At 35.8% G+C, this 23,606-nt stretch overlaps 1 protein-coding gene across 13 annotated transcripts in view; it reads right to left on the reverse strand.

Moving 5' to 3' along the window:
- The window catches only part of ADAMTS6 (ADAM metallopeptidase with thrombospondin type 1 motif 6), a 331,685-nt gene that overhangs the window by 104,266 nt on the left and 203,813 nt on the right, over window positions 1-23,606 (reverse strand). For 11 of the 13 annotated variants that reach the window (XR_010139960.1, XR_010139961.1, XR_010139962.1 and 8 more), the window contains 3 exons: window positions 18,894-19,001; window positions 8,393-8,538; window positions 6,172-6,235 (listed from right to left, as the gene is read on the reverse strand). Coding sequence is in view for 10 of the 13 variants with exons in the window: in XM_024247310.3 (XP_024103078.2) it covers window positions 6,172-6,235; window positions 8,393-8,538; window positions 18,894-19,001 (318 nt within the window). In the remaining 3 variants the exon portion in view is untranslated. The remainder of the gene's footprint in view (window positions 1-6,171; window positions 6,236-8,392; window positions 8,539-18,893; window positions 19,002-23,606) is intronic. The other 2 variants (XM_063724117.1, XM_063724118.1) reach the window with 2 other exon arrangements.

Genomic DNA, 23,606 nt, shown 5'->3' on the forward strand with positions numbered 1-23,606 from the left:
TGTAACAGAGCAAACTATACCAAAACTTTATATTATCGTAGTTTTTCTAGATTTATGTTGAAAGAATGGAAATATAAAATACTCCACCAAACCAACTCACTACTGACAAGAAGGAGGAGAACTTCTCTCAGTATGGGAAGAGAATATGATTATAATAGTATGTTCGGTACATAGTAGTGCTCAGTAAATGTCAGCAGCAGTTGCTCCCACTACTAGCACCACTTCTGTGGCTACTACTTCTACTAGTAAAGATAGAAATTAAAATAGCTCTGAGGTAGATACCTGTGGCTTACCCAATATCCACTACTCTCTGCTTTCTTGCTAATAGAAGTTCAATATTTTGCTTACGAATCTACCTCTCAGGAAGGGTGACCCTAACCCCATTTTAGGGCAAATCACTATTAATCTAAACCAATTCTGGTAATCTCATTCCTTTTGTCAATGGCTGCTTTAAGGGTGGCTACAATGACCTCCTGGCAAATAAAACCTGAAGAAAATTTTTTTTTAATTTTAATTTTTTTATTTCAATAGGTTTTTGGGGAACAGGTGGTGTTTGGTTACATGCCTAAGTTCTTTAGTGATGATTTCTGAGATTCTGCAGTGGACACTGCATCCAATGTGTAGTATTTTATCCCTCACTCCCTTCCCACCCTTTCCTCCAAGCCCTCAAAGTCCATTGCATCATTCTTATGCCTTTGCATCCTCATAGCTTAGCTCCCACTTATGACTGAGAGCATATGATGTTTGAAAACCTGAAAAAAATTTGCTGAGGAGCAGGGGAGGAGATCCGGGAACAACTTTTGTAATACTTAAGAAACGACATTGGAACAGTTTATCTTTTCTCTTCCTCTCAATATCGTCAGGGCAGAAGTACTTCAGGTGCTTGGATGCTCTATCTTTTTATGTTCCCCTTTCTCATAGAATTTGACCTCCTGACATCCCCTTCGTTATCTTGTCAGTTCTTTGCTAATTTTTAAATGAAAAAAAAATATTACTGAGCAATTAAAAAAAAATTTTGTCAGAATAACCCAGTCTGTCAAGACCAAAAATGGAAGTCTCTCTACATTTATTTATGTATTTATTCATTTTTTAATTTAATTTTTAAAATTTATTTATTTTGAGTCAGGGTCTCACTGTCACCCAGGCTGTAGTGTGGTGGTGTGATCATAGCTCACTGCAGCCTCAAACTCCTGGGCTCAAGTGATACTCCCACCTCAACCTCCTGAGTAGTTGGTATCACAGGCGTGAACCCTTTATGAGCTAACAGTGATTTGTTTTGAGAATTTTACACATAAAATTTACAATCTTCTTTATAACAAGAATTTTTCTGTTGCATAGCTAGACTGTTGAGCTCTGTACTGTCCTGTATGGTTGCCACTAGCCACATGGGGCTGTTCAAATTAAAACTAATTAAACTTAGAATTTCTGTTCTTCAGCTGCACTAGCAACATTTCAAGTCCTTAATAGCTAATTTGGCTAGTGGCTATCGGGCTGGACAGTGCACACATACAATATTTTCATCACTGAAGAAAGTTCTATTAGACAGTGCTAACGTAGATTAGGTATTTGGGAAATTTTTATATATTAGATTACATTAAAGAAAGCCCCAGCTTAAACAAAATTACATTCAGACAACTTTATTAACTTGGATAGCATGAAAATACATTTTTGTATGACAGCAGAATTGCCTCAAGTTCTGAGCTAGTAGAGACAATATTAATGAAGAAAACGTAAATATGTATGTATCCATAATATAGCTATGTTAACTGTATCTCCTTATAATCTGCTGAAAGATGAAACAGAAGACAAAGATAGTAATAGAAATCTCAACCCACCAATAGTAAGTTCTATAATCTGAACATCTAACACATAACTCATGAATAAAATGCAACAAGCTGAGACGTTTGGCATTTTTTTCCTGTTACCATTATTCACATTACAGTATATAATACATGTATCATTAGAGTCTAAATGTATGCCCAACCCTGCGATTATATAATAACGGAATGAGTTGGGAATTGAGAGGTGGGTTTGATTTTCTCACTCCTACCTAAAAGTGTGATATATTGTAGATAGGTATTCAGTTCTTCTACCCTTATATAAAACTTCCATTCTTCTGAGATTCACACCATTCATCCAAATCACTATCTGGCTTCAAATCACTATCTGGCTTCACCCCTATCTGGTTTAATAAATAAGGGTCACTTTCTCTCTCTCTCTCTATCTTTTTTTTTTTTCTTTTTGCTTAAGACAAGTTTTCACCATGTTGCCCAGGATGGTCTTGAACTCCTGGACTCAAGAGACCTGCCTGCCTCAGCCTCCCAAGGTGCAGGGATTATAGGCCTGAGCCACTGTGCCTCGCTTTCTCAGTTATTAAGGAGTTTGATAGCCTGTTCACGGTATTACCCTATATTTTAAGTTCCAGTAGCATCCTGAGTGACTTTAACATCCATGTGTTAAAGGTCCCCCTCCCAAGACTTAAGTTCTTTGAACTCCTTTACCTCCAGTCAAGTTAGGCACACACTCCCATGGCCACACTCCAGATTTGTCATCATTGAGAATATTCTCACTTGTCTTATCTTTAATTCAAATACATTTCGTTCTCTGATCTCCTCACCTTCTATCTCTCTCACCCTGTATTTCCTACTATTTTGGTTCTTTGATTTTTATGGCTTTTTAAGTTAGGTCCTTAATTTATTCCCTGTTAGCCCTCTTTGTTTTTTTTTTTCAGGGTTTTCTCGCTCACTCTTGTTTATTTTTCCATTGGAACTTTAGAATCAACTAATTCAGCTTAAACCGTTAACATTTTCTTGGTACTATAGTACACTTACTGATTAGCAAGGAGAGGCCCGATAGCTTTATACGTGTTACCTTCATAGTGTGGTGGCCCTGACCCTTGGTTAGTGTGATCCAAAATCACTAATCAAACATACCACTACTCTGCCTAAGAGGCCAAGTGACGGAGGGGGAAGAGGGACAAGCTGAAGTTTACCCGTGCCACTGCATCCTGGGGAGTAGTGCAGGAAACCTCTCTTCCATGGAAACATGAGCAACAAGTGGACTAAAGATGCTCACCATGACAGACTCCACTGTTATTCCTAGCGCAGAGCCCATGGCTCAGCACTTCAATCATTCTTTCTAATACCCCTACATTTTTCTTGATTTATTGTTCTGTTGTAATCTTGTCTTTCAGCAATCCATTCTCATCTAAAGCATCAATCTGAGGCTCTTTCAATGGTTTCAAATGTCCCAAGATAAAGATCACACTTCTTAGCCTCTAGGCCTTGCACTTAATTTTCCTTCTAAGATGCTCTCATTGTCACTTTTTTCTGGTCTCCTTAGATTTGCCCTTCATGTCTCTAGCTTCCTGTGGGACAAAGTCCTTAAGTCCCTAATTAGGTTAGGTGCCATTCTATGCACTTTTATACCATCCCATACTAATCCCGTCATGTCACTTACCACTCTGTATTATAATTTTCTGTACCTAAGTGATTTCCCAATAAATTTATAAGCTCTTTGAGGGCAAAGATTGTCTTTCTCACCCAATCATGGTCTAATATACAATAGGCATTCAATTATTTTTTAAACAAATGAATAAATAATACTGGTAACTCTAAAAGATCATCATAATTGAAGCTACGTGTAATTATTCCAAAATACTCCAAAATACAATTTTAATAGAATTAAATATGACAAATCAACTATATAGGTGATAGAAGGGCAGAAAATAGAGTAGGGTAAGGAAGTTTAGGAGTCCTAGAGTTGTAGGGAGTGGAGAGGGTTGCAATTTTAAATTCAGTACTCAGAATGGTCTCATTGAAAAGGTGACAGTTGAGTAAAGGTGAGGCGAGAGAGTTAACCACATAGATATTTTGGGAGAAGAGTACACAAGGCAAAGGGAATAGTCACTGCAAAAGCCCGAAGGTAGGAGCATGTCAGGCATGTTTAAGGAAGGAGACCTATGTTGCTGGAGCAGAGATAACGAGAAAGAAAATAGTAAGAGATGAGTTCAGAGAAGTAATGAAAGCCAGATTGTGTAGACCTTGCAGGCCATTGTAACGACTTTGGATTTAAGTAAAATGGGGAGCCATTGAGGGGTTTTGAGTAAAAGATAATCTGATTCACTCTGCCTCCTATATTGAGGACTGGATAGCAAAGGGGAATCCTCATAAAAGGCTATTAGAGTAATCCTGTGAAAGATAATGGTAACTTAGACCAGAGCAGCAGTAGTGACATTAGGCAGCACCTACCATATACTTTGAAGGCAAAACTAATGGGATTTCCTGAGGAACTGGATATAAGCTATGAGACAGAAAAAGGTGTCAAGAAAGACTCTAGGATTTTTGGTGTAAGCCAAATGGAGTTACATCTGAGATGGGAAAAACTGCTGGAAGAACGAGTAGAGAAAATGTTTTGGGGATAACAGTTGGACATGTTAAACACTAGATGTCCATTAAAAGTCTATTTAAATATAAGATATGAACCTGGAATTCATGAAAGAAGTACAGGCTGAAGATATAAATTTTTGGGTCAAATGGCAAATAAATGGTACAAAAGCAATGAAACCAGGTAAGATCACCAAAGAAAGGAGTATTGGTAGAGCAGAGACACAGGCCACTGACTAACTCCTGGGTACTCTAACATTGAGGTCAGAGTAAAGAGTAGTAGGAACTGGCCGGGTGTGATGGCTCACACCTGTAAACCCAGCACTTTGGGAGGCCGAGGCGGGTGGATCACCTGAGGTCAGGAGTTTGAGACCAGCCTGGCCAATGTGGTGAAACCCCAGTCTCTACTAAAAAGTATATATATAAAATTAGCTGGGTGTGGTGGCACACACCTGTAATCCAGCTACTGGGGAGGCCGAGGCAGGGGAATTGCTTGAATCTGGGAGACAGAGGTTACAGTGAGCCAAGATGGTGCCACTGCACTCCAGCCTGGCCTGGCTGACAGAGTGAGGCTCTGTCTCAAAAAAAAAAAAAAGAGTAGGAGCCAATGAAGGAGAAAGAGGAGTAAGCATTAATGTAAAAGAACAACTAAAATGTTGTAGTTTCCTGGAAGCCTATTGAAAGTGAAGTAGTAAGCTGAAGACTCAGAATTGACTATTAGATTTAACAGCATGGAAATCATCTGTGACTTAACAAGAGTATTTCCATAGAATGATCAAGGCAAAAACCTGATAGGAGCAATTCTACAAAAAAAAAAATGTGAAGAGAGGAAATGGATTCAGTAAGTATAGACAAATCTTTTGAGAAATTTTGTTTCAATGGGAAACAAGGCAATGGGAAAATAACTAGCATGGTTTTTTGGTTTGTTTGTTTACAGATAGGAGCATGTTTGTATGTTTATGAAAAAAATCCAGAAGAGAAGATGTTAGGACAATCATCTGCATATTTATAACATCACCAAGAATTAAGACAGAAATAGAGGTGGAGAGCATGAAACTGTTAACAGTCTAATGACATTAATTAAAAGCTGTGGTTTTTAGATAGAGGGAGGAAGAGTGATCTGGAGGAGTAATGAGATATAAACATTGTCAATCCACTTTGAGGCTCAGTCATTCAAGGGCTAAGAGAGAAAACAAAAGCCTACCCAGTTTGAAGACTATAGGAGAAGCAATATCTTCAGAGGAAGTTTCCATTAAAGTAAGAAGGTGAAAGGAAGGAAAATTCAGAGAAGTGAGTATTAGGGGTTTTGAATTCCTGAAGGTATAGAAGAAGTTTCAGTAGTTGGACAGGGATAGAAAACAGAACAGAGGAGGAAATATACAGCATCTTATCTATTGGATGAGGGATAATGTAGGAGTCTGGGGCTTCTTGCAGTGGCAAACATAAAATGGAATAAAGGGCATAATAAGATTAATTCTGTGGAGTCAAGAAAGACAGTGGTGTTGAAGTTGTGAGTGTGTGGGGCAGGGCAGTTCAGGGTGTGTGTGCCCCTCTTGATATCTGTTGGGGAAGGATATACTTGTTCCCAGTACTGGAGCTCCCCCTTGACCCTTATTAATGGAATTGATGGAGCTGAGGCCAGCTCCATTCATTATTAACAATTTAGAAAATTAATGTGACCTTCACACACATGTATTTCTTATCAAATAGTTTAAAATTAAAAAAATTTCCCTACTCTGGGGAAAGAGTAAGCTAATTTTTCATAGCAGAGTTTGGTTTTACTTACATCTGTGTTACAGGAGCGATACCGTTTCCTTTCCCCAAGGCAATATTTTCCACCTCCTGAAGGTCTGAAAAAACATTGTGTTTAAAATGTGAATATAACACATCTGTCCATACAAAGAGTATATATATTACTTGATGAAAACATACTAAAGTTTACTTTCCAAAAATATATCATTTGACATGTTTTAATTATTAAAGTAATTATGCTGGTGATTGTTAGCAATAATTATGGTTGCTGAACAGAAAAATTAAGGCAATTTATTATTAATTTGTATTAATAGTACTATTAATTTTGTATTAATTTATGAGTAATTTATAAGATTCTTAATTGTCATGATTTACATTCTCAAGAAAATCAACTGAATCAATATATTTTCTAATTATCACAGTAAAAATCACTTACTTATAATGAAAAGCCATTTAAATCATATTCAACAAAATCCATAATCTGATGCTATATGTTCACCAACTAGGAAATGGAAAGTTTGTTTTTACTCCAGACAGGAAGCAAGGAAACATGAAATAACTCCTTGGAAATAGCTTTCATTCAAAGTGAGTAATGCAAAAACAAATTTCCATCTTATTTCAAAATAGTCCATGAAGTTTAAAAATTTAAATCTAAAAATCAGATGGCTTTGCATTATATAAATACTAAATATTTTATATGTCACCAAAATTAATGAAACAGTAAGATGTCAAATATTTGACTAATATAAGTTAATCTTTAAAGGATTTAACATTAGGGAAAACCATTGCTATTATTTGGGCATACTACCATTGAGTGATAAAAACAACTAATTTCTTCTTTCAAAAGAGGTCCAGTTTTTTCCCTTAAGTATCTGGGTATATTATTTATCACAGGGTTTTTTATACTTTGATTAATTTATAGCAGCTTTCAGTTTAACTTATGTTAGTTATTCTGTAATTTTTTTAAAAAGATCAAGTCTAAATTATAATTTTGGCTCACTGGTATCAATGGGATCATTAAAGCTACATTTTGAATATATTTTGAATGCCAGTGAATGCTGACTCTAAGTAAGGAAGGGAAATGGCTCAGCTTGAACCAGCTTGAGAGAAATGGGTTGGTCAGACAAAAACAAGATAGTGGGGATGGCGGTAGCATGACTGGTTTATGAATGGGTAAGAGGAAGCTCTGTTTAGCAAGAGGGGAATAATTCATAGGAAGTGGGAGAATGGAAACACAGAACTAACATAAAGCAAAACAAGCTAAAAAGAGTAAAAGAAAAGAAAAAGGACAGTCGGAGACAGGAACCAAAGAGAGGGATCCTGAGTTAAAAATGGAAAAAAACTAAAAAATAAAAATAGACCATCTTTTATTTCAGAAGGAGAAAAAATAAAGGAAAAGCTGTTATCATGACATCATTCTCCATCAAATACCAGCTGGGAAAGAAGGTCCTCAACCAGCGTTCTAGACAAAAATGGACACCTGACATGCGGCAGCCAAAGAACAGTTTAGCCTCAGGGAGGACAAGAAAGTACAACTAGAGGAACCGTCCACCTGTAATGGGCATGGAGCACTGGTAGGAGGGAGAAGCAACAGAGCTAGCAAAGAATACTGATGGCGCTGGCCTTGTGCCAGGGGGACTCTGGCTGGAGAAAACAGTGGTGGGAGAGGTGCAGTCTGACCTGCACAAAACAGTCATGGAGAGAAAAGTGGTGGCAGCTCCGGAAGATGATTAATGGGGGCATATGAATGGAAACTATTTTAACACATGGGCAGTATTCTTTTCATTGTGATTTGTGATGCGAATCAAGGCATTTCAACCCTTGAAGTGCTCTCATTGGTCCTTTTAATACTAATGTAGCAGTAATAATTTTATGTGACATGTGAAAAGACCTTAGGTTTCCTGGGAATAATAGTAATGTAGCTAAGACCAGATCTGGATTCATCCATAATTCAGTAGTTTTTGGAGGAGGAAATCTATCTGATTATTATTAGATTAAAAGTCTGGCTTATCTGGGACAGATACACAATACTTTCTATTTTTTACATTTTATTTTTAGTTACACAATAAGGGGAAAGGCAGAAAAAGAAAGTCTGTCTAACAAAGCTCCTCCACTTTCCTGTGCCTATGGCTTGTTCTGAAGACAAGTACTTGGCTCACTAGCGAAACATTTTTACAGATAACATGTGAAACCACAGCTTTGAATCATTTCCAACTGTGTCTTTTTGTTGGCTCCGGCTTACTTTAGCTACTTACGCTGGACTGTCACAGTGTCTTAGGGATGAGGAGACGCCTCCCCCGCAGGTCCTGCTGCACTCTCCCCATAGTGACCAGGGACCCCAGCCCCCATCTATGCTCTGGGGCCAAGTGCCAAAAGGAACACAATCTCCCTGATAACACCACTGCAAGATTTCACAGAAAACACAGAATTAGCTTTTAGGCAGATAGAGCTATCAGGATAGAAATACATAAGGGTCAGGTACTGACCAATTATAGGCATTAGCAGTCTCCCAATAGATAACAGACAGATAGTTCTCTGACTGTGTTTAGACACTGGTGAAGGTGCATGTGACTTGCGAATTATCTTAGCTAGACCATGATTTATAAGCCTCTAACATGTATTGGGAGTTCTAAAAAAAAGTCACATTGCTTCTTTTCCCTTGTTTCTACTCCTCTTGACTTTTAGTGTTTCTCATTATAGAGCTAGCTATAGACCTCAAAGTCTTTTTTAGATATTTTAGTATTTTATTTAAAATTTTTCTTTATATTCTACTATTATTAGACCCACGGAATGATAACGCAATATGGAAAGTTCCCCAGTAAGGAATTTTTATGATGGTAATTGCTCTTTCTTAAAAAAAAAAAAAAAAAAAAAAAAAAACCGGTTGAGGCTACAATAGTAAAAGAATGTGTTGTGGCATTTCATCTACATGAGCACTGCAGACATAATAAAAGTAATGCCAAGACATTAGGGACTGGGTACAAAAAAACCCTTATATACACTGACTAGCCATATGTATGGCCCCCACATGAACATATGTACTGGAATTCTGCTTAGCTCTACTCTCCATAAAAAACCACACATACTGCACCTAAGTAGAAAGCCAGGAATAATTTATCGAGACACCGACATCACAAAATCAACTCATAACTCTAGCATGATAAATCTTATTTGCAGAATATGGCAAAATGAAAGTCTTTTTTAAACCAAGCATTTGTAGACTTTTGTTGATGCATTTTTCAAATTATCAAACTTTGACAAACCAAAATAATGCTAGTATGAAAGTCATTTGTTTGTGTGAATAACAATAAGGAACATGGTTATCAGCAAAGTTGAACAAATGTCATCAATGTTAGGTTGTTTAATAAAAATTCAACCTTATATTAAAATGAAAAGGGATCATGATATGGTACTTAGAAAGTGATCAGTTTATTATACTAATTCTATCACCAAGCTTTGTTGGTTTTATCTCCAGAATATCCCTGGAATTCTTTTACTTTTCACCTTCTTCATCGTTATATTCTAGATCAAACTGGCAAATGGAGTAGCTTCTTACCTGATCATTGTGCTTCTACTTTTTTCTCCTAGAATCTGTTTTCCAGAGAGCATTTAGAAAGATCTTTTAAAAACATGTTATCACATTATGTCACCTTTTTGCTTAAAAAAAACTCAGTGGTTTCCTACTTCCATAACACTGATCAACAGTAGATTTAGTGATCTAGCCCCTGCCTCCTTCCTCAGCCCCATTCTCTCTTACACAGATTACTCCAGACACACTGGATTTCCACCTTCATACACTAAGCATGTTCCTCCTTAGAGCATCTAAATTTACTGGTCCTTCTAGTAATGCTTAGTTCCCAATTCCTTCTACTGCTGTCTTCTCATCTTTCAGTCTCAGGTCAAGTGTCATTTCAACAGAGAGATCTTTCCTTGACCATCCTTATTCTAAAATGATACCTCAATACCCTTTCCTGCTCCCAGACCATGTAACAGTGATTCTGTCCTATTGCTTTAGTTCCCTTTTACCACTTACCACTACTTTAAATTGCCCTGTTTACTTATCAAATTACTTCTTTGTAATGTAAAAGCCTCAAGAGTCACTTGTGGCTATTTAAATTTAAATTAATTAAATAATTCAGTTCCTCAGACCCACTAGCCACAGGTAGCTAGTGGCTACTATGTTGGACAGAGCAGATGCAGAACATTTGCATCACCACAAAACGTTTTATTGGAAACAATGAATGCCTAGAATAGCACTTGGCATGTAGTGTGTATGTAACAAAAATTTATTAGATTAATTGGCACATAGTATGTATGCAACAAAAATTAATTAGATTAATTAATAAGTAGTTAAATTAAGGAATTGTGTCCTATTTTGGTTATCACATGTCAGGAAGGAACTGGAGATACTGGAGGGTAAAGAAACCAAATTCATATTTGTTTCCTAGTAGGTGGTACCAAATTGACAATCAATGAGCTGTGGTAGTTGTAACAGCATAACGGACTTTTTAGAGCAGTGCTGGGCAATTATTTGTCTATAAAAAATTAGGCAAGAGGAAGTTAACATTTCCTTGGCTGTAGGGAAGAATATCTGACCCTAAGTCTGATAAATATTAAAAGAGGATATTAAGAAAGATTATTGAGTTTTGAGCAATAAAAATTATCATGAAGAAAAAAAGATCATCTGTCCAGAATGATGAAGAAGAGACAGCTGGCTAAACCAATAATATAGTATCAACCCTGTGATCAGGGTTACTGATAATGTATACTTGAGAAGGAAAAAATGTTCCACTTGAAAACTTACGACTTAGCTAGTTGGTCTTGAACAATAATTTTTATAGTGATATGTTAATTGTATCAGATCTGCACCTACACAAAAGTCACAACATCTGGCCAAATAATCTCCAGTTTTGTGGTTTTCTTACTACAAGTTAACTGTGTGTAAAAATATTTATGTCTGCACCCAGTTTTCCTATGCAAATAACTGAGCAGTATAGTCCTGGCCAGCAATTAACTGCTTTTTTTTTTCCCTGTCTGCAATTAATGAAAATCGACACTTTCAGAAACTTCAAATCTTAAAACATGCCTATTTTTTCAAATTGGAAACTTAGCATTATTGATTTCAAATAACATTAAAACTTGATTTTACATTTGTTTTATATAATCAGAGTTGAATCTAAAGCCCAAAGGAACTTCAGAATTCATAAGGCCTAAGCACTTCAGTTTTTCAGATGAGGAAACCAGAACCTAAAGGAATTGACTTGCCCAAGATCACATACTAGTAGAAAAGGGATTATCTGTCTAAAATACATTAAAAAATTAGCGGTAAAAAAAATCCATTGGAGGTGTATGATTATGTATTTGAAGACATTAAAGAATAATATACTTTACTGGATTTTTATAACTACATAAAATACAAAATAATACTAGAGTTTTTTTTTTACACACAGCTGTAGATACGCATGTTATTTCAGACCTCTTTGTATATACCTATGATTTGTAGAGAAAAAATAGTCAGGTTTTTTCATTTGTCAGGTGACAAAAGAATTGTGAGAGCTACAAGAATACTTAAAGATGTAGGTTCCAAAGTATTTTTTATTAATATTATTACACATTTCTAGAATGCTCACAAAATGTAGGGCAGTGAGAAAAGTCACATGAACTAAAGTCATTCTTTAGGTAAAAGATAAATACAATATTCACTTTGTAAAACGCTGCTCAGTGTTCATCACTAAAGTCCACACAGCAGCAGTATTTCATAAATGGTTTGCTAAAAGGCCTTATACTGCATAAATTCATGCTTTGGTTATATCTATTCCATGGAGCTATATCATAATAGGTAATTTTATCAGAAAGTTAAGTAACAAAGATTAATGGGTAAATAATTCATAATATAAGTATCAGTCACCTAGCAGTTGACAAGAGTGTAGTCTCTAATTTAATACTAGTTAACAACTTAGTTAACTAGCTAACAAGTTAACAACTTTGGTCTGTGTAGGACTTTATGTTACAAACTTCAGTTCTAGCAATATCTTTGGTCCAAAGCAAGTCACTTTTCTTTCTTCTCTTTTGTTTCCTTAACTACAAAATGGAAACTAATTTTAGTTCTTGATTCCAATATGGTTTAGATTAGGAAAACTTTTAAAATAGTTCAACGCATACATACCTTCAAAAAAGTTAAAAACCTACGGAACAACTTGTTTGATTTTGATCTCTGCAGAAGTGTTCTTTTGTGTTTTGTTTTCCTCCTTTGTTATTTATAAAAATGGATCTCTTTATAATTATGGCTACTTTTCTCCTTTGGTAGTAGTAAACATCAATGTAGTATATGATTTTGAGAGAAGAAACTTATTTAACTTAACAAAAGGGCTTTAAGAAGTCCATGGGGACTTCATGTGGATCAAGTGATTTGAATGACTCTTCTAGCTGATTGCATTAATCAATACAAATTAAGAGTTTAATGTGTGTAAATAACGAGTAGAATAATTAGATTACACCAAATAAAGCAACTTGGAATATATAAATCTTATAAGCACATAATAATGAGATTCTGAGTGTTGCGCCATCTGTTTTTACTCTTTCTTTTACCTGAAGTTACCAAACCTGTAAAAGCTCTATTTACAGACATAGAATTTTACTTTACATTTTAAACTAGAAAAGTTAAATATGTAGATGCAAACAAGTTTCTAATCTTTATTTTCAAAGGTTATCCAATCTAGTGATTTTGGACTATTCTAAGTAACAGTCATGTTACTTTAGTCTAAATTATCCAGATAAATTGGATAAATTTGGCCTTCTTCTTGCTAATTGGGATATGTTTAACCACATTCATAAAAGTGAAAGGAGTGAAGCCATCATATTTTTTTTCCAAGAATAAAATCTTATATTGTTCATTATTGCTTTTCACATTTCTTCTAAATTAAATAAATGTTTTCAACACAATCTAGAAAGATGGCATATTCCAGTCAGGCTTTAAGAGCCTTCTTTAGAAACACTACTTATTATTAAACAACATCTCTTGCTATTATACTACTAAATATTATGATCTACATCAAGGGACTTTAAGAAAGATACATTATAAATCAAATAATTTAACTTTGAAAATTTGTCACATTTCCAAGAAGGAAAACTTCAAGATGAGTATATGCAGTATTTTTTAAATTTTTTTTTAGATGTGATTATGGTATATCTTTTAATATCCAGTACTGGGTCCAGGCAGCATCTGGAATAAGAGACCTCTAAGGAAATTCTAAGATTTTGCAGGAAGTAATATTAGTGATTCAATACAGAACACTCTTCCCAAGTCAGAAGAGCTGAGTGTTGGAGCACAACACTATTAAAAGCCTTATCTTTCCACCGTGCAGGTGCAGGAATGCTAAAGCTACATTTCAGCCCAAATTCTAAATCAGAAGTTGTCATCCCATACTATTTAAATTTCTACAGCAATTGGAAGAACTATTCTTTCTTCACTTCCTGTGTTTATAGTTTGGGAACCAGTCAAAACATACTGTATTCTACCCTAAGTAAATTAAGATCTAAGGCTGCAAACGTCCTATTATATATCCAGTGCTTTAGAAGGGCATTTTAATAATACTACTCTAATCCAGACCTATGTTTCCTATTGAAAGATATTAGGAATCAATGTCACTTACATGTAAACCCAAATGCTGGGCTATATCTCTAATTGGGTCTTGTAGAGTCATTAAATCAATCTATTGGCTATAAGCCAGTATTTGAAGCCTTCTTTGTGGTCACCAACAGGGATTACAAGGATTGGGTTTTGATCATCCTTAATATCCTGTTCAGTAACAATGCCAACACTACTATCAAAGTTTTTACAATCTAAATCCTTATTTACTATTTCGTCAATTATGGCATTGCTCTGATTCCTGTCCAAAGGGCTATTGCTGATGCTGTATCCAAGGAAAGCTCTCTGGCTGAAAGTTATATTAATTGATTTGTAGGAGACTGACCCATAGACACACAGTACCAGCGCACCGTCTGGGCTCATCAAATTTCCTCCTTTGGTTAATGCTACTGTCCCTGAGCACGTCCATTCAGACCATATGGTTCTTATTCAACCCTTGAATGGCTTATTCAGGCGAACATCCAATGGCTGTAATAGCGATGTCAGACCCCCCAGGACTCACGCAAAGATCAGTTTTTAATTTTTTGGCCATATTTCTTACTCCATCTGTTAAATGTGCATGGAACAGTTCCCATACTTACATGGAACATTTGTGGAACTGCGCCCCTGGGCAGGGATCCCATATCTTTTGCAGCCAGAGTTTGACGAGATCATCATGGATTCAATCCTTTGGATATGTCTATGGTATCACTCGAGCAGTATTTCTACCCCCTCCCTTTTTAAAAAAGATTTATTCAGAAAACTATGAGTAGCTTTGGTTTTATTCTGCTGGCTAGACAGTGTATAGGTTCTTTCTTGTTCCTTCTGGTGAGAGTAGTTTTGAAACTCAGAGTTAAGATCAGATGTTGTGAATATTTCATCCATTTCTCGGAGACACACAAACTCATGCTTATACTCTCTACTGCCAGCTAAGGCAGTCTGCCAAAGAATTTTCTGCCCACCATCATCTAAGGTTGACAAATAATAATGAAAAGTATTGATGATACTCTAGTAATATGTTAGCACTTTCCCTCTGAGGAGGCCCGCAAAAAGCTCACTGAAATATTATCTAATTCTATCCTCATATTATCTCTATGAAATATATAGAAATTGGTTGTCTCCCATTTTAGAGATTCATTATTTTACCAATTGTCACACAATCATATATGCTTAGCTCAATGTTCTACTCACATTGCTTTCTTATTGTGATTCCTAAAAGGAGATACTGTTTACAGGTAGAAAATGAAAAATATATTTAGTACTAAAGGGCGAAATACATTGTCACCACCTAGATTAGGCTTAGTGACCCACTTGATTCCCGTGACAATGAAAATTGCTTTTTTACTTTGCAAAATTTCTCATGTGAAGATAAAGTAAAATTAGAGTCAGCATAGAGAGGCAAAGATTTCAACTCTGAAATTAGAAAGACCTGGGCTGAAATGTCAGCTATGCCATTAAATTACTGTTCAATTTAGGGCTGGTAAGTCTTATTTTTCTCTTCTGTAAAGTGGAGTTAAAACTGTACCTACCTCATATGATTTCTCTTAATATTAAACAGAAGAATGATTGCAAAGCACTTAGCAACATGTGCTGGGCATAGTGTAAGTACTTTTTTTTTTTTTTTTTTTTTTTTGAGATGAAGTCTCGCTCTGTTGCCCAGGCTGGAGTGCAATGGCGCGCAACCTTGTCTCACTGCAACCTCTGCCTCCTGGGTTCAAGTGATTCTCCTGTCTCAGCCTCAGCCTCCTGAGTAGCTGGGACTACAGGTGCCTGCCACCACGCCCGGCTAATTTTTGTATTTTTAGTAGAGACAGGGTTTCACCATGTTAGCCAGGCTAGTCTCGAACTCCTGACCTAAGGTGATCAGCCCACCTAGGCCTCCCAAAGTGCTGGGATTGCAGGCATAAGCCACCAGGCCCGGCATAAGTACTTCTTAAATATTCATGATCTTTGTCATTATTGTTACTGGGACGTCAATTATTTTTAGATGGCAAGTATACAAACTAACCACAGAAAGTTGACCAGATTAATTGAAAATTCCACTTTAATTTTGTCACTAGCTCTTTGCAGGGCTGTTTTTCTTTGGGTCAAAATTCTGAGGTCTGGTTTACTTTCCAAATATTATAGCCCTAAGGGCAAAATCTCCATTTGGCAACAGTAAATATTCTTCCTTCTTAAGGAGAAAAAAATAACAAAAATTAACAACAAAAATTCATGCAAGAGATAACATGGTCAGTACAGTTAGTAAAAGATAAAAAATAAAGAAGTGTTTGGCTCACATGTCTAGTTCTTTTTGTTTGTTTTTTCTGAAAGCTTCTTCATAAGTTCAAAGTTAATGATAAGGTTATTCTGAGGACCATCTACTGCTCTATCCTTTTCCTTTCTAGGAGTCTGCATTTGTATTTTTTTCATTCATTTATTCATTTTTTTAAGACTTATTAGTGTCATTCCTAAAACTTTATCTATCTTCCAGGTCTCTGGAAAAACAACAAAGATTTGTTTTGTAGATAAGTTTTAGACAGTGATATCCGCTATATTGGCCTTCTGATAGTACACTCTTATGTTGTGAATATAAATGACCCCTTGACATATAAACTTTGCCATATTTACAAGGTTTTTAAATAGTTTTTCATGGAGGCCTTTGGAGGTATGTCAGAAGCTGGCAAAGGTCCAAAGACAGGGTAAAGGGCAGGCAAAAGGCTTTTTAAACCAGAGCATTTCCATTTTTTTCAAATGTATATATATTAGAATTCTGTAGACTTCACTTAAAGAAAGGGTTTATGGATCAAAAAGTTGATGATTAACCTAGATTAAAAACGTGAATCTTTAGAAATCAAATATATTTTGCCCCATTTTATTCACTTTCTCTTGTCTGTGATCATTCTTATTTGTGCTTAGAAGTAATTATATTTGGCTGGGCACGGTGGCTCACACCTGTAATCCCAGCACTTTGGGAGGCCGAGGTGGGCGGATCACAAGGTCAGGAGATGGAGACCAGCCTGGCCAACATGGTGAAACCCCATCTCTACTAAAAATACGAAAATTAGCTGGGCATGGTGGTGTGTGCCTGTAATCGCAGCTACTCAGGCAGGAGAACTGCTTAAACCCAGGAGGTGAAGGTTGCAGTGAGCCGAGATAGTGCTACTGCACTCCAGCCTGGTGACAGAGCTATATTCCGTCTAAAAAAAAAAAAAATTACATTTCCTCTCTATTTGCTTATTGAAATTTAAATTCAATACTGCTAGCTTTAAAATTGTCTGAGAGTATTTCTATTTATCCCTCAAATTGTAATTTCCAAGAAATTTATCATCTCTATCATATATATGCACATATGTGCTATAAGATATGACATTTGATGGCCCTGCTTTAAGCACAAATGATTGGTATTAAATATGTATTTACAATATAATTTACTGGTGGAGCTGAGCTATGTGTTCTCAGATAGCCACTACTAGTGGTTTACTGTGGACCATGAACTTGATCATGAGAATAATAATAAATCAATGGCAAATAAAGAAACAGATTCTCCCTGTGACTCTCCCTCTTTATGGTTGTGTATTTCTTCTAAGTAGAGACTGAGGTAAATTGACAAGAATTATTGGTTCCAAAGTAAATATGGATTGTTGTTTCAAGAATGCAATTCCTAATATTTTCTATCACTTTAGTGAAAAAAAATAGAAGGAATTTTTGTAGTGCATGAATTTCTTCGTATTTTTATTGGCTACTTAACAATATCTTAAAAAAAAAGATTCTAAATCCTTTTTAAATTACCCTATGAGTTCATATATTTAGCATAATTTACCAACATTTCCAAACTTAGCATGGAAAAGCCATCAACATGGCACTAGGTCATGGGTCCTGAATGAAGCCGTCAGCAAGGATTAATAAACTGTGACAGCTGCCCAAAAGCTTTCATTCCTTTTTACTTAACCATCAGATTGCAAGCTGAAACTCAGTATAATCCTTGTTGAAACTAGCCCAGCTAACATGGAAGAAGTCAGAACTGAGAACAGATGACAGTAATAGTTATCGCAAATTCAGTCTATAGAAAGAAATTCTAGAATTTAAATTTACATAAATAGCAATTCCTAGAAAATTTTAAGAGTAGTACACAAACTGCTACTATCTGTTTCAACAATTGTTGTTGTTTTTCCTTTTTTTAGAGACAGAGTCTCTCACTTTGTTGCATAGGATGGACTTGAACTTCTAGGCTTGAGTGATCCTCCCACCCGAGCTTCCCACTTAGCTGGGACTACAGGGGTGGGCCACTGTGCCAAGCATGTTTAAACAAGTCTTAATAATTATATTTTTGAAAACTAGATTGATGAATCTAAAATTATTTGCTCTAATTTCTATGTTCAATAAATTATTTAATTATTATTTTTCTACTAGTCCCTTCTCTCACACTGCAATCTAAAAGTGACTTTAGATGGGGTGTGGTGGCTCATGCCTATAGTCCCAGCACTTTGGGAGGCTGAGGTGGGCAGATTATTTGAGCCCAGCAGTTTGAGACCAGCATGGGCAACAGCAACATGGCGAAACCCCGTCTCTACCGAAAAATACAAAAATCAGCTGGGTGGTGTGTATCTGTAGTCCCAGCTACTTAGGAGGCTGAGGTGGGAGGATTGCTTGAACCCCAGAGGTGGAGGTTGCAGTGAGCCAAGATCGTACCCCTGCACTACAGCCTGAGCAACAAAATGAGACCATGAGACCCTGTCTCAAAAAAAAAAAAAAAGTGACTTTAGTAATACTATAGTTACAAAGTCTACTTCTGGGTCGCATAATTTTCCAGGGAATTATTTACCAGAAAAACTAGACTATGTTATATGAGTAAACAGACTAAATTACATAACAAAAAGATTGTTGTTGCATTACTTTTGGTACAAATATAACATACATACACCAAAATAAAGGTGAAACTGACCTAAAAGATAGTTACCAACTGTAATTTCCTAAATAATGCATATTTGCAGCTACCAAGGTATGACAATTAACCTATTGTTCTAGTAATTAATTATTTTTAAGTAGATTTTAAATGAATATATAAGACTTCCTGGTGGTTGAATATTAGCACCAGCAATTTATCACTTTTGTATACATGTCAAACAGGTAGTAATCATTGAGCTTACCCCTTTTTCAATATTCCCAGTTTGACACAGTGTCCCCTCAGCTGCTGGAATACTGTTGGTGACACAGCGGTTGCTTTTGCTGAGACACCAGAGCTCTCTACACACTTCCTAGGAAAGAAGGCAAAAGCAAGTTGATCAGAAATAGAGTCATGTCCAATTCTTCCATAAAATACACTACAGTTACTCTGCATTACTTTCAAGAGAACCTGGGTACCTTTTGCTGCTGAAGCATCAGAGATGAGGATTTTGGAGGAGGTTTTTATGAAACATCTTGCAGTATCATTTAACTATTTGTCTTTATAATTCTTATTTTAGCAGATAAAGTATATCTTAGCTTTTAATATTAGGATCTTTTTACAATAGTGTATAGAAATTTCATTAACATAGATGAGTAGGGAGAAAAAAATGACTATGTAGAAAGGAAATATATGTTTATTACACTCAAGAATATACAATAGTACAAACTTACCAATTACTAATAAAGAGATGCCAGGAAAATGACTTCTTAGATCTACCATAATATTCAAATGGAGACAATTTTAAAACAGGAAAATAGACCATGGAATGGATAGGAATTTAATGTATGAATTTTTAAAATTTTGAAGTATATTTTGGAGTAATTTTTAACATTCATATATGCCTAGGCACAATCTAACAACGTTATTTTCAGTACATCAATATAGCCTACCTCCACGAAAGGAAACTTGGTTTTGAACAAATGCTGCTGTTTATAGAATGCTTTGGGTATGTTGTGTGGAGTTGTCCTGTCTCCTTTCTTATGATTTTCCATTATCCTACCTCAGCATAGGAAAATTACAACACTTATTCTAATATTGACAATATAAAATACTTTTTTGTTAATACTATATTAACATATCAGATTTTAAAATAAGCTGTCCAATATTCTTCCTACATAAAGCGTTTCAACAGCCCCCAAAAAACTTCCTTTTGAAGAAAATACTCAAATTTTCAGTTTACTTTTATGTATAATCACCAACTAGCATCATTACCAATGTTACAAGTTTTTAATTTAAGCTAGAACAACTTAGTATAACATATTTATAATAAAAATATGATTATCTGAAATGCAAAAGTAAACTAACATGACATTTAATCCTTTTGCTTTTATTCCTCAACTGATCTTTTAACTCCCAAAACATAAGAACTCACATTACAAACACAATCAGAATTAAGGCAATGAAATATCAATGTCACTAGTTAACTGGTCCTACAAATGGAAGTGCCCCACAGAGTATAACAAATTGAGGGGATATCTTTGGGTTTCTCTTTAGGGTGCCTCCTACCAGGCAGAGAGGAGACATATAGTGTCTATTAAGGTTTTTTTTGTTTGTTTGTTTGTTTTCTGAGACAGAGTCTCACTGTGTCACCTAGGCTGGAGTGCAGTGGCACGATCTCAGCTCACTGCAACCTCCACTTCCTGGGTTCAAGTGATTCTCTTGCGTCAGCCTCCCAAGTAGCTGGGACTACAGGCACCTGCCACCTTGCCCAGCTAATTTTTGTATTTTCAGTAGAGACAGGGTTTCACAATGTTGGCCAGGCTGGTTTTGAACTCCTGACCTCGTGATCTGCCTCCCCTTGGCCTCCCAAAGTGCTGAGATTACAGGCGTGAGCCACTGTGCCTGGTCCTATTAGGCTTTTAAATACCTAAAAATGTTTAAACTCCATTTGGAGAACTAGTGGCCTAGAGAGAGATAAAATATTAGAGAAGAAGAGCATGGGCCAGGCGCAGTGGCTCATGCCTGTAATCCCACAGTTTAGGAGGTCTAGGTGGGAAGATCGCTTGAGCCCAGGAGTTAGAAGTTGCAGTGAACTGCGATTGCACCATTGCACTCCAGCCTGGATGACAGAATGAGGCTCTGTGTCAAAAAAAAAAAAAAAAAAAGGAAAGAAAGAAAGAGAGAGAGAGAGGGAGGGAGGGAGAGAAAGGAAGGAAAGAAGTTAGGAAGGAAGGAAGGGAGGCAAAGAAAGAAAGAGACAGAGAGAAATGAAGAAAGAAAGAAGAGAAAGAGAAAGAAAGAAAGAAGGAGAAAAGAAAGGAAGAGAAAGAAAGAAAGAAAGAAAAGAAAGAAAGAGAAAGAAAGGGATCATGTACTGCGGATCATAATATAAACATAAAACGTTCTCATGTTTATAATCCAATATTACAAATTCACTTTTCTTTCAAAGCTTTAGTTTATGTTTTAAGGGGTTATTTATACTACTTTATTCTTTTTCTATAGAAGATGGCTTTTAAACCTGCAAGTTCTGCACATGTATCCCAGAACTTAAAGTAAAATAAAAAAAAAAAAATAAATAAGTAAAATAAAAATAAAATAAATAAAAATATGGTTTTTTAGTTTATATTCCTTAATATATTCTTGTAGTTTAATATTTAAAAAGCAGTAAGAGTAACATTTAAGGGCTTTGAACTATTGCTCCATGTATCAAAAATCTATCCAAATTCAAGGAAAAATGTGTTCATAAAAACAGAGGAGCATTAATAGAGATTAATATAGAGATTATGAAAAATTTTCATCCATAGTCCTGGATGATACTCCTGATCTTTTGTGATCTTTATTAGGTTGCATTCTTACTTTAGACAAAGGTAAAAGAAGCCTAAAGTTTAGACAAAACTAAGCGTTGAAAGTTCTATTACTGAAAAAGACGATACTTATTGCATCTATCAGCAAAACACACTATTTAGTCAGGTTACAGAAACTTTATTTTCCAAAAGTGCCTTGAAAATCTCTACTCAAAGTAGCAGGTGCTTAAGATACTTTTTTCAAAACGTTAATCTGAAGATTCACAATAGAGCCCTCTTACCTTTTAGAGAATGATGCATTTTGAAAACTAGATCCCCACTTCTAATGCATTTTGTTACCTTGGTGGGCTCCTGGGGATTCAAATTTGTTACCACATTAACTTCTCTGTTTACAGTAAAATCACTGTTTAAAGTATGGGAGTGGAATTCTATGTTGAGGAACACTCCCAAAACGTAGAACTAGTCACGGAGAAGGCTCTGAAGAGTTTTCAGATAGATCTTGCAATTGTAATCTCAACTTGAATAAGAAAGATACTGATATCCAGTTTAGGAATGTTTCCCAAGACTTTTTTTTTTTAAAGGATATTCTCTTGAAAGATAAAAAGAAAATTTCATTTCGTACAAAGTAAACAAGTACACTTCCTGAATGAACTTGAGATCAATTCCACACTTTCAGAAATACACTTCTTTCTCTAAACTGCTAAATCCAGAACATGGATGATATATTTGCATAGGTATGTCAGTTTCATTTGCACATGCATATTAGTTGCTGAATAAGCAGCCTAACATAGGTTCCAGGCTCTAATAAAGTTAAATGGATGCTGAAATTGTTTGCCTCTTGGGGAATTCACATGGCAATCATCATAGTAGGCAGATTTCCCTAAATAAAATATAGGAGGTGCTGAAGTATAGTGAGAAAGAATGATTTTCTTTTTTTCTTTTTACTATCCACCAGCTTAGCTTTAGTTCTCTTTCACATACTCATGAATCCTGACAGAAGTTAAGATTTATTAAGATTAGTTTCATAACCTCTGTGAATTAACAAATCAGTGCCTGTGTGTTAGAATCCCCTTGATAATCCTAAATTTTGTTTTGGGAAGACTCTGTAGGGGAAATTTGGGTCTTTGTGCTTGCTCTTGAGTTTAAGGAAGGAGAGAGAAGTTATCCACAGTCCCCACTAAAGGACATTTCTGTTATATGACACTGGAAATTTGAATTGGAATCTCTAACGTTATGGGGTCAACTTCTAATCAGTTAGGAGGAATGCCTGGCAATACAAAAGTAATAGCTTTTTTCCAACTCATTCAAGAATATTTATCAAGAATCTGCTATGCACCAGGCATTATGTTGGTTTTATAAAAAAATAATAATCACTTAGAATTCATGGGCACTTCAGAGGAAAAGGTAGGTTATAGTCAGACACGTAGCCCAAATGGCATGGACTGGTATTGCTCTATAATAAAGTTTGTAATGTTCTTTGACAAAATTAGAAGGATGATGTCAATGTGAACAGGTGCTTGCTTTATTTCGTTTTGACGTCTCACTGCAACCTCGAACTCCTGGGCTCAAGAGATCCTCCTGCCTCGGCCTTCCAAAGTGTTGAGATTACAGGTGTTAGCCACCATACCAAGCCTGGACAGTTTTTTTTTTTTTCCATAAAACTAATGCTTTTTATTTTAATGGACTGTCCTTATTTGTTAAGTTGTAATCTTTTTACTTTATTGGTGTTACAGTAGACTGTAAAATTCCCAAGGGCAGGGTCTGTATGCTTATGGCAGGCTTTGCAAAATGTTCCTTCCTGGCAAAATTAAGAATTGGCATCTCTATCCTTGTCTGCTAGTTTTTAGAAGGAAATTTTCCCTGCCTACAAAAGTCTAAAAGTTTCTAAACTACCTGCTGACCAAGACTTTTTTTTTTAAATTTTTTATTTCAATAACGTTTGGGGTACAAGTGGTTTTTTGTTACATGGATGAATTATATTGTGGTGAATTTTGATATTTTAGTGCACCTCTCACCTGAGTAGAGTACACTGTAACTAACGTGTAGTTTATCTCTAGACCCCTCCCACCCTCCCCCTTGAGTCTCTAAAGTCCGTTATATCACTCTGTATGCCTCTGTATACTCATAGCTTAGCTCCCACTTATAAGTGAGAACATACAATGTTTGGTTTT

This window comes from Pongo abelii, chromosome 4 (genome assembly GCF_028885655.2).
Source record: "Pongo abelii isolate AG06213 chromosome 4, NHGRI_mPonAbe1-v2.0_pri, whole genome shotgun sequence".
NCBI classification, from domain to species: domain Eukaryota; kingdom Metazoa; phylum Chordata; class Mammalia; order Primates; family Hominidae; genus Pongo; species Pongo abelii.